The sequence below is a fragment of the Lissotriton helveticus genome, chromosome 2_1, assembly GCF_964261635.1.
Source record: "Lissotriton helveticus chromosome 2_1, aLisHel1.1, whole genome shotgun sequence".
Lineage (NCBI taxonomy): Eukaryota > Metazoa > Chordata > Amphibia > Caudata > Salamandridae > Lissotriton > Lissotriton helveticus.
Window position 1 is genome coordinate 1,954,935,897 of NC_136059.1, and position 12,453 is coordinate 1,954,948,349.

The following is a 12,453-nucleotide window of genomic DNA, read 5'->3' on the forward strand; positions in this document are numbered from 1 at the left end:
AAAGTCCTAATGCAAACAAAAATGAAATACGGAAAACAGGAGAGGTGAAGGCAAAACGTTTGGGTTTGGATCTAATACTGGTAACTGGTTTGGGCTGACTCACTAGAAAAGGTTTTGCTCTCTGTGTAATTTTGGGGTGGGAGACTTTGATCATGTTCTATGTATATGTCCGTGTGTTGACGCAACAGGTACCAGTGTTACATAATGTTCAAAAATTAACATCAAAACAGCAAAGTAGGCTTTGAATTTTGCCACCTGCTGTGACAGACATATCAACTTTTTACCATTTTGTATTTTATTGAGCTAAATGTATGTGTTTTGTTGGCATTCTAAGGAAGCTGCTATGAAAACTAATCAATACATTTAAATTTTAAGTACTGCTGTGTCCTTGAAGTGCACCAATACGTGTGCAGCTGCTAGGATTTGGCTATATATGTTAGGACATGACATAGGGAACTGCTTAGCGCACCACCTGCACTGTAGATTACAAAGGAAGAGGGCTTCTGAACTGTTGACACAAACTATCCTTTTCATGCAAAAAGGTCCCGCTTCATAGAAGACTCTCTTTCCGGATGGGAGGAACATCAACCACATATCTGCCCCCCACCCCCTTCAGCTAAGCTGGCCAGAAGGTGTTTTCATTGCACGATCCAATAGGGTTCATGCACGATCAAGCAGGAAGATGCGTCCATTGGTTACTGATAATGGCATTACTCCTAGTCCTACTCCCTCGCCTTTCGGTAGGTAGGGAGGTAATACACTTGATCACATCCTTCCTCGAGGCTAGGGAGAGGAATATATTCAGTACAGTGGCACTCTCGAGGGGCATGAATGGTGGTGTGCAGTACAGCCATGGACAACCAGGACCATGTAATCACATGCTGGTTCAGCTCCATGTATCGAGTAGTTGCTGTTCTCCGACTCCTTTCACAATTATGGCGCAAATTGTCCCAAATACAAAACGGAACCATAAAAGCCATGTCTGCTTAAGCCAGATACAAATATAATATATATATTTATTGATGTAAAACACAGTTTGTGGTAGAGCTCCGAGTATCCATTACATCGGTTTTATGTGGCACTGCACTTGAAGGAAATAAATACTTTGTCTGCCTCTTTGCAGAGAGTTTGGTGTGTCACCAACTTGCAACGTTGGTTACATCCATGTACAAACAATGACACTTTGTAGCTTGCAACGTTGGTGAAAGAGAGAAAAAAACATGCGGTGTTAACACTGCACATTATTTGGCATATTTTTTACTTCAATGTATCCTGAAACTGAATAGGAAGCTTGAGATTTAAGATTAAGATTTAAACATAGCATCACACGGGCTTAGAAAACTGAGTTAAGCCTTAGCGTCTGGAATATCCTCCTGTGCCTCCTCCACAGTTGTGTTCTCATCTTCATGTAAAATGTCAGCCTCGCCGCTGTGGGGTTCTGTCGTACCTGCAAAGGCAAAAGCAGACAATGTTCAGGTGCAAGTCAGACGTCTGCAAATAAGAGCCAGCAAAACCCTTGGTTTCAAATATTGAACGTGAACGAAAGAATATTGATAGAGTATTGGATTTATTAATTTATATTATTTATTTATTTAAGAGTTTTATATAGCGGTAGCTAGACCCGAGGGTATCAGATCGCTTTACAGCATTTCCACACGTAAGATAAATTTGCACAGTAATATGTATATTGAGTCAGGACGCATCGCAGAGTATCTTCATAGAAGGACACATTGTCCTTCATAAGATATGTTAACATAGTAGGGTGTATGGTGTCTTCTGGGCAAATCACCTAATCTCCCCGTGCCTAAAATGAATGTGTGTCCTCATGTAACATAACTGGTGCTATGTAAAGCGCTCTGATATCCGATTCGGTTCGGGTCTCGTTCGCGCTATATAAAACTCTGCAAAAAAAAAAAAAAAAAACAGCTTCATCGTTTACAGCTGATCATGACAGTGAGGGAAGATCTTGTGAAACAAATAGTTCATTGTCATGAAAAGCTTTAAAACCAAAACAAAAATAATTTAGTTTTATAAACACACCCATCAACGTTTGATGGACAGACCTGTTGATCAATAACCCCATCGTTATGAATCATGTGAAAAGAAAATGGGCAATTGAATTATCCCTATAAAAACATGCTTTTGTCCATACCGCAACTATATCTACCAAGTGCCTTCTCTGTTGTCGCATTTAGAGAACTTTGGAACAGTTTCCTGGATAAATGCATTTGATGTGCAATAAAGGAAAGAGGGATTCCTCTGAAACACAGCGTCTCCATCAGACTACACGTCATAAATATTCGCGGGTTCTATCAAAGTGAGCACCGGCTTACTTCAATCAACATTTCAACATAACAACTGACAGGAAGAGAAACAGCTTTACCTGCTTTTCAATCTAAAATATTATTTTGTTGTGTAGTTCCCACTAATCCGTAGGACCTGCGAGTTTGTTGGACAACATAGACTATGGGTGAGGTGCCTAGACTGATTCAGGGCACCGCGGCAGTATATGTTGGTCTAGAGACCAGATAACTCACAATGCCACCATAAGCTCCTCTAACCCTAGCAGGGAGCTAATGGTTTCTGTCAAGCACTAAACATGACAACCCTGACCCTTCAGGGATCGTGGTAACAGATCAGAACCTTTCGCTCAGTCACTTGTTCTTACTTGTGCTCAGAGAAATGACTGGAAGTTTGCAGGGATAAAGTGTGCTAAAATGAAGACTATCAAATTTAGAGGCTCCTTATTTTAAGTCCCAAATACACTTTAAATAGTTTGCAAGTGACCCTTAGCATGAAACAAATCAGACGATGAATCTGCCCTTGTTACAGCTGACAGCCACTAAAAGATGGGCTCCATGTGACATACTTATAAAATGCATGTAATAGAAGACGTGAGGAAGCATAAAACAATGAATAGAGTTTTTGTTCCAAAAAGAAGAACCTTACATCATAAAAGGCGATGCCTTCTTGAAATTGACTTTCCGTCCCAAAAATGTTCAACTGGGATTATGCGCACCATTAAAGTGAGTATCAATAGCACATTTTCAGCGCTCAGAAATGAAAGAAGTTCTGTAATTTAGAAGCAGAATCTCAATGTACCTCTCCATGCGTGAGCTCCAGTGTTTCGGAGACCAGCACTACCTTCATACATGGCAAGGATATATGGACTTTTTTTTTTTGATTGTGCTTTTTGTTGTAGCACAAACTCAGTATTGGAGCGCTTTATATGAGCACCAGTTACCAGTGGCTGCTGGTAGCATTTGTAAGTGGTGGGTGTAAAGGTTTGGGATAAGTGGCTGTGGCGAGTGAGCTCGACTGTCATAAGGGTCGCTCGGGTGGAGGGGGGTGGTTCTCCCCCCGAAAAACTTTGAAAAAAGTGGAAAACTGGGTCATTTTCAAGCAAATTTGAGAAAGCAAAAAGGTTAATAGAGCAATTGTGTTATGACATCAATAAAGATTTTATTTGATAACAAGATAGGTAGCTGTTTATTCAGTAAAAAAAGAAAATTGTGTATATGCGTGTCTCCGCGTTGTATATCGCTGTCATTTCAGAAAGACTAGCTTTGCCAAGAGTTTTATTGAAATGACCAGTCTGTTAATTTTTGTATTTATTTACAGTCTGTAGTAGTGCCTTCATGACACTGTAAACCACCTGAGAGCGCTTGAGGGTTATGGAGAAAAGCAAACACGTAGACACTTGTAATAGATGCCATTGATCACTAGAATGATGTGCCCAAGCCGTTCTTGTAGCAGGGAGCTTAGGAAACAGCCAATGAAGAACCCTACTGGAACCCAATAGGTGTGTGGGTGGCAGAATGCAGGAGTGAGGTGACTGCTAGTAAAACATGGAAAAAGAAAAGGTCTACGTAATGTTCCTCTGGATCTGTAGTCTGAATGCCAAATCGTTAGTCTCCAAAAACCCTCCCATCCTACAGATCATCTTTTGTTATGTGCTCCATCATGGGCCTTTGCCATGAGTTGAATGTCCAGCTCTGCCTGCAGCACACTCTGGGGACATCCCGTTTTGGCCTTTTGACCTGACAACGATAGGCCTTTAATCACTTCCATGTGCCCATACGTGGACACATGGGCCCATCCTTTTAGTGCCCGAGAAGGGTACTAAAAAGAAATTATTCAGCTGCTCTGTTTTAAAAACTTTTTTATTTGTTAAGTAGTATTTATAAAAAAAGCCTCGGTGTGTTGCCTTAATAATATGCATTTTCCAAGCAGGTGTCAATCAAGGAACAATCTAGACACTACTACTCCATCTTTAAGTAGGACTCTCTTGCACACTTTCATTTAACCCCGCACTTTAGTTGTGAATGTTCCTCCCGCTCAGAAGTCATGACTAAAAGATCACTACTTTGATCATTATTGTGCATGTTCAACCGCACCTCAGCTATTGTTGTTTCATTTAGGTTCTAATAAAAATAATAATGCATAGCCACAAAACATTAAATACATATGCCGACTGTACCCGGCCCCTATCAAGGGTATACACAATATATTCACGTAAATATAGTGCATTAGATTAACCATTTAAAATCTATCTGGTAATTTAATATAATCCTGATAGTTTCCTACATACATTTGTATATGAATGTGTACATACATTTGTATACAAATGTGTATGCGTCGGCACAGAACATTTCACTTCTGTCTTCCAGAAATGGGGAGGGCCCCTCTTATTTGCACATTCTCCTAAGCTTCAAAGAGAAGGTTAAGAGATCGAAGTAACAGCAGCGCTGCACCCCTAAAGAAAGAGAAGAATAAACATACACAGGCCTGATGCTACTGGCCAAGTTTCTCGGGAACCATGGAGAGCTGATGCAGATAACTGAGTGATTACTTTGTGCCGGGGTCAACTTCAGATCAGATCAGGCCAGGCAGGGAATCATTAGGTGATGTCGACAGGCACCTGCGGCGCCCAAGCGTTGTTGGAGCTGACAATGGATGATGGCGTCCGAGGTACACATGATCCTGCAATTAACAGCAGTAGCGGGAAGCAGACACCTCGAGTCTGCGCAGTGTGTTTTCAAAAGTCCTGCGCAGACTCAATTTGTCAGCTTCCTGCTAGCCTGCAGTCTCTACGCAACCTTTTCCCAACTCGTCAAACGGCGTGACCTGTCACCAAACTCCCTGTGGTGAGTTGGTAATGGATGGGGTGACCATCCTCTCCAATCCCTGACTGACGTGAAGCCCCTGACGCTACAGGGCATCAGCATGAAGCGCCAAGGGGCCAACTTTACACCCACGTCTTTAAGGGGTGAAGACTGGCCCTCCAGGCTATGTGTTTGCCGAGCTGATGACCTCACAGGCCCAAGTGCTGTGAGCTCATCAGCCCAGCAAATACTGTAGGCGGAGGGCCCGCCCATAAAAAATAGAATGCATCTGCTTCTCTGCCAGTGTCACATGACACTCGTTGTCGTCAGTCATGATCCCAACAGCATTGCCCCAAACAAGAGGTATGTGTACATATATTTTTAAACATATAAGAGTGTATTTTCACTTTTACAATGGCTGACCCGGGGAGAGAAAATAAGGGGGTGGAGCCCCTACGCCTTCCTGCAGAATCCACCGCTGCCAGATAAATTACACAAGGACACATTCATTTTTATAAGCACTAGGGAGATTAAGTGGTTTTCCCAGAATCACAGGATGTTGAGTCAACGCCGTGACCCAAACATGGTTCCTCAGCATGAAAGTCAGCAGATCTGGCCATAAAACACCACATCCTCTCCCTATTGAGGCTCTTCCTGTAAGAAACACTATGTTCTAGCCCATGTTTTGTGTGCTACATCATGCATCACATCACGGCTGCCTAAGGCCCAATCTTTTTACAGCACTGCTATTCAAACCACCCATTTCAGTATCTTTCAGAATAGCTCCTTGGAATGAATGTGCATCCAGCATATTAGTGAATGGGTTAAATCCATCACCATTCTTTAGCTCACTTCGCCACCTCAGTTCAGCCTCAGCTATATGCAAATCAGTCTTGACCCTGTGCCTCATGGGAACAGTCCAGCCAGAACTGCCAAGCCAGGTCTTCCCTGAACCAGAAACTGAGGTGGCGAAGTGAGCTAAAGAATGATGATGGATTCAACCCAGATCTGTGACTGCGGGTGAGTGTGTGAAATTTTCAGCGCTCCGTCCATCATCTCTTTGTGTTTGCTTTGTAACATTTACTATTCCCACTTAAATCTGTGCAACAGTCGGGAAAGTGGTGGAGTCCAAAGGGGTAAAATCTACTATTCACACTCCAGTTTGTACAACACCAGGGTAAGCGTTGGACATCAGAAGGATACGATTTACTATTCCCACTTCAGTGTGTGCAACAGCAGGAATAGCTCTGGACACCGGAGGAGTAAACTTTACTATTCCCACTCTAGTTTGTGCAATATTAGGGAAAGCATTGGCCACCGAAGGAGTGAAATTTATTATTCCCACTCCAGTCTGTGCAACAGTAGGGAAAGAGTTGAACACTGAAGGGGTAACATTTATTATTCCCACTCCAATCTGTGCAACAATAGGGACTACTATGGAGGCTGGGGGAGGTGGGGTAAGCTTTCCTGTTCCCACTCCAGTCTGTGCAACCTTTAGGAAAAGATTGGGCATCAAAGGGGTAACATTTACTGTACCCACTAAAATCTGTGCAAAAGTAGGGAAAGTGTTGGACTTCTGAGGGGTCAGATTTACTATTCCCACTCCAGTCTGTGCAACAGCAGAGAAAGCTTTGGGCCCTGGAGGGGTAACATTTACTAATCCCACTTCAATCTGTGCAACAGTGGGCAACGGGTTGGACTCTGAGTGGGTGAAATGTACTATTCCCAGTCCAGTCTGGAAACAGTAGAGAACGCATTGGACTTCGCAGGGGTAAGATTTACTATTCCCAGTCCAGTCTGTGCAACAGCAAAGAAAGCTTTGGACACTGGAGGGGTAGTGTGTGCAACAGTAGGGAAAGCGTTGTACACCGGAGGGGTAACATTTACTGTTCCCACTCCAGTCTGTGCAACAGTAGGGAAAGCATTGAACATCAGAGGGATAACATTTACTATTCCCACTGTGAGAAGTTGGCCTGATATGCAGTGCTCACTATTCTAGTGATCACTATGTATCAGTCCAAACAACCCTTATTGATGATTGGTTGTAAGTCAACCTTATAGACCAGCTATCCTAGTAGCATGGATACGAGCAGTCTAAGGCTAAGACTCTAGAGGGCGTGTTAAGCCAGCTGTTTTACCATCACATTACCCCTTGAACACCCAGTGAAAGGACACCACACAAGTTGTTATGAAAATAAACAGATATTTATTTATAACAAGACTACCCTGAACTCTTTATGAGTCAGGGAGCTAAGCACACAACAAAACTCTTAAGAAAATACTTTAAGTCGCACAATTTACACAAATGCCCGAGGGGCACGAAAAACCATATACTACAAAAGTGGAATGCGAAATTACTAGCAGGTAAGTACGACTCTCATAGGCTTTGGGATCGCTAGGACTGGACTACTGAACCTTTAGATTGCTAGCAGGAGACCTTGGGACGTCGTGTGCAGAGTGGGAACTCTCACGCGTAATGCGGAACAAAGTCTATGGATCCTAGTAAATGCAAAGTTAGTGTTTTCGGGCGAACCCGACTAGGTAGGACAAAAACGAAAGTGGATCTAGACACTTAGAGAGTGGGCCTACGCTGGAGCACCGGAGTACTCGGTTTACCTAGCCCAGGGGCTGCGGCTGCATAGGGTTCAAGTGTCGTCGGGTTTCTTCGTTGATGAACCAGGAGCCTGAAGAAAAGAGTTGCTGGCAGGCGACCAGTGAAGAAGTTCGTGAGGATCCAAGCCTGGATCAGGGAAGAAGAAGACCTGAAAGCAGAGGGGACCAAGTTCTGAATCACTAGCCAGTGATTAAGTGGGCACCAGGATGGCACCGGGCGAAGTCACCGCAGTCAGGTGAGTGGGCGCTGCTGGGCTCTGCAGTCTCTCGGACCAGGAGGCGTTGTCGGCGACCAGGATGGAGGTGCGAGCTGTCCCACGAAGGTTCTTGCTGTCGACGTCGTGAGAGGGCCACTAGCCAACGGGCAAGCGACCTGGACAACGCGGTGAGCAGCAAAAAGCAGAAGGGCCCCACGCAGATCTCGTGGATGCAGGGGGGCTGAACTTCGGTGCTGGAGCTGCTCAGGGTCGGGGCTTCTCTTACCCCAAGGCACTCAGTCGAGGGTCACTCAGGCGTCGTGCTGGACAAGCGTCGTGCAGTTCTGAAGATGGCCGGTCCCTCGAGGTCTCGTCACACCCACGGATCACAGCTGGGCTGATGATGCAGGTTGAGGTCAGAGGTGCCAGGGAAGCCGGTTCTCGTCGTGCTGGAGCAGTCTTGATCCGAAGGAGAGACTGGCAACAAACCGCGATGCTTGGTTGGTGCCTGCTGCTGCAGGGTGACTACTCCTTAGTCACAAGGGAGAAATCTTGAGAAGAGTCTTGAGTTCCTTCTTGCAGAAAGTAGTTTCAGGATTCAAAGATGATCTAATTTTGAAGGGGGCCAGTTCCTACCTTTATCCTGCAAAAAGGGGCTGGCACGCGACTAAGTCCTGCCCTATGGGTGGGACTAGGAGGGGGGTGGTTACACCCCTCTCCTTTGGCGGGCTTTCCCCAGATCAGGGGCTGGAGTGCCCCTGGAACTGGTTCCAGCCGGCCTATGCACAGTGAGCACCGGGGTGCCACTTGCAGTCACCTTCCTCTAAAGCCCTGCCTACCTAGAATACACAATATCATGTCTGGGACGGTGCTGGCACCGCCCCTGGCAGGAAACCCTTTGTCCTTGCCTCCTGAGCTGGGAGGACTCCCAGCAGCAGGAGGGCAGACTTGTGTCTCGGTGGCAGCATCCATCTTGTGGAGCTGAGGCCATGTCTGACTTTAACCGGGGTTACAGGTTACATACATGTCGTGTCCCTCTAGAAGGGTGGAATGCTAACCCCGTCGCCAGAATTGTCGAGGGGTTAGTATTCCAATTCGTATGACACCTTACTCGACATGTTTTGATAAAGCGATACCAGAGTTGGCATATAACCGCGAGGATTATAATGCACTTAAGAGTATATGGTATGCGATATCGTGGAAACGGCTACGGGATGGGTCCCGAAAGCCGCAGACAGGCTCAGCTCATGCCAGAGCACTATCTCACACGATTCCAAGCACTCTGCCTTCAGGATTGTCAAGGCCTGCCATAGGAGTGACTGATAGGAGATCTGTGTGCCCATTTAGGGTTAGATATAGGTATACTATATCTAAAGCAAAGGGTGATTACACCACCTTGCCCCAGCTGTCGTGCAGCCAGTTGTGTCAGATTTGGATGGCCAGCCAGGGGTGGCATAATACATGCTGCAGCCCCTGGTAGGCCCTGGGTACACCTATGCCCTGGGTACCTAAGGTACACTGTACAGGGACTGATAAGGTGACTCAGTATCCAATTAGATATGTACCTAAGGTACATGGAATCCATTTTACAGAGAGAGCAGTAGGCCTGGGGCCCTGAATAGCAAGGTCCCAGGTCAACTAAGTCAGAAAACCAGCAAAACACCAGGCAAAAAGTTGGGGGCAACCATAGTCAGGGATCTACCTTCCTACATAACCCCCCCCCCCAAACGAAAGGAGATAAGGCTATCCTTGACAGGTAAGCCTATATTGCCTAAGTGGCCATATAAGGAAGTACCAGCACTGGCATGGCTACCCCCTATGTCATGGTCCACTAAGCAATCCCTCACCCTAAGGGTATCTGAGGGTCTCCACCATAGGGAATCTCTACCTGTGGTGTGTTCTGGCAAAGTAACAGGCTGGTGCTGAAATGGAGTACTGAAGTGAGGCTCCACTAATTTTGGGCTCAGCTTCCTCCAATCATTTTCCACCATAGAGGCCTTTCTTTCCAAGACTGAGTTGTTTTGAGCTCTCAGGGTCAACCTCTGGCTACCTACAGCTGGAGGTTGGGTCCCTCTGTTTGGCTTACTGGAGGGACAGGTCAGGTTTGGGGCCCTAAGGTCCCAGGTTTGGCTGTGCCCAACAGTGTCCATCTGTGGGAGGTCCCTAACTAAATTTAAGGGGGATCCCTCAGGAGTATGTTTTATTTTCACTTGGCTAGGACTACTAGCTTCAGTGCCCTTAATCTGCTGATTGGGAAATTCTTTTGGACAGGGGGCCCTTTGGGGTACACCACTGGCCTCCCTGACCTCTACAGCCCTGGGCTGACTGAGGCAGGGTAGAGAGGGGCAGGTTACCTGCTCCAGACTGGGTCCCACCTTGGAAGGGTCCACTGACATCAGAGGCTCTGCCAGGCTAGGCCTGACTACCTCTGGGGCAGTTCCTTCACAAGGGGTCAGATCAGTTCCCTGAGGAGGCTGATCCTTTCCTAAAGTCTGGGGGGAGGGAGATTTCTCTTCCTCCTCAATGCTCTCTGTCTGAGTGGAGTGATCCATAGTTTCAGGCTTCACAACACTATTATCTGTCTGAGTTTGAGCTGTGGCCATCACAACTCTACCAACCTTTTCAGGAAGGGGCTCAGTTTGGGTATGGGCTGTGACCATCACAGCCCTGCTAACCTTTTCTGGGAAGGAAGCTGTCTGAGATTGGGCTGTGACTGGCACAGCCCTCCTGACCTGTTCAGGGAGGACATCTTGGACTGGGGCTGTGGCTATCACTGCCCCACTAACCTTACCATGGAGGTTCACCATTTTAAAATGGGTTTCTTGCTCTACCTCAGCCCAGGCTGAGAGTTCTAAATCATTCCCCAGTAGGCAATCTACAGGCAAGTTTGGTGACACTGCCACTCTCTTGTGGCCAGTGACACCTCCCCAGCTGAGATTTACCACTGCCATGGGATGATCTCTCTGTACTCCATCAATATTGGTCACCTGGTATGTGGCACCAGGTAAAAGTTGCCTTGAGGGGACTAGACTCTCAGTCACCATGGTGATGCTAGCCCCTGTATCTCTATAGGCCTCAACTTTTATACCATTGATGAGGGGCTCCTGTCTGTACTTGCCCAAAGTGTTGGGACAAGTTGTGAAGTTGGCAAACCCCATGCCAGTCTCACAGACAAGAGTATCTAAGTTTGGGGACCTGGTTAGGCCAGAGTCCCCAGGAACTCCCAAAGTAAATGCACCCAAATTCTTGGGGGCACTCCCACCACCTGGGGGATTACTACTAGTAGTAACAGGAGGCTTGGGAATGTTACTTGGGGGTATGTTCTCCTTATTGTTGTTCTTTGGGCAACTGCTGTCAGTTTTCAAATGACCCACCTGCTTACAGGGATAACAATAAGGTTTCTTCTGGTTATTAGAAGGATTCTGGGACCCACCCCCCTCAGAGGATTTTTGGGGCCCTGATGTGGTTTGATCTGTAGATTTATTCCCACCCTTCTCTTGAGGCTTGGTTGATTCCTTTTTCTGGTCACCACCTTGGTTCTTGGGCCTAATCCTGGTTCTGACCCATTTGTCTGCCCTCTTACCCAATTCTTGTGGAGAGGTCAGATCAGAGTCTACCAGGTGCTGGTGTAATAACTGGTTCTGACAATTATTTAAGACTTGCTCTCTCATAATAAGATTATACAATCCTGTGAAGTCAGTAACCTTGCTACCCAATAGCCAGCCCTCCAAAGCCTTAGTGGCACAATCAACAAAGTCAGCCCAATCCTGAGACTGAGTTTTCTGGGTATCCCTGAACAGCAACCTGTACTGCTCAGTGGTTAAGCCAAACCCATCAACCAGTGTATTCTTCAGGACTTGGTAATTGTTAGCATCCTCAACTCTAGTAGTGAGGAGCTTATCTCTACCTTTGCCTTCAAAGGAGAGCCACAGTATAGCTGCCCACTGACTCTGGGGGATGCACTGGACAGTGCAGGCCCTCTCCAAAGCAGTCATCCACTTGTGGATGTCATCCCCTTGTTTAAAGGGGGGCACTATCTTATTCAGGTGTTTAGTATCTAAACCCCTTTCCTTATCTCTTGGGAGATTGCTGCCACCAGAGGGAACTGTCCCACTCAACTGCTGCTCTCTAGCAAAGGCAAGCTTCTCTTTGGCCAGGGCAAGTTCTTCCCTTTCAATCCTCAGATTAGCCTGTTTCATCCTTGCTTCATGCTCTCTTCTCTGAGGGGAAGTCAATCTCCTCTGGGGAGAAATCCTTCTCCTCTGAGAAGAGGCATTAGAGTGCAGAGATATACTGGAGTCCCTAGAAGGAGATCTACCTCTTCTAACTCCAAGGTTAGGCCTCATTAGGGTCAGTACTGGGGGTCCCCCAGATCCTTGCCCAAGTAGGTCTAAGTTGGCCCTAGTGAGTCTGCTGACTAACTCAGGACCCTTGTTTGCCTCACCCTCAGAGAGTTCCTCTAGATCCTCCTCCTCAACTGCATTTTCAGTGTCAAGGAGGTCTGGATCCCCAGTGGTACCCTCTAAGGCTGGCATATT

At 46.3% G+C, this 12,453-nt stretch overlaps 1 protein-coding gene across 2 annotated transcripts in view; it reads right to left on the minus strand.

The window, feature by feature from the left end:
* Nucleotides 1-998: 998 nt before the first annotated feature.
* The window catches only part of TTC29 (tetratricopeptide repeat domain 29), a 1,214,048-nt gene continuing 1,202,593 nt past the window's right edge, over nucleotides 999-12,453 (minus strand). For both annotated transcript variants that reach the window (XM_078677661.1, XM_078677660.1), the window contains one exon: nucleotides 999-1,447. In XM_078677661.1, coding sequence (XP_078533787.1) covers nucleotides 1,347-1,447 — 101 coding nt within the window. In that variant the 3' untranslated portion in view covers nucleotides 999-1,346. The remainder of the gene's footprint in view (nucleotides 1,448-12,453) is intronic.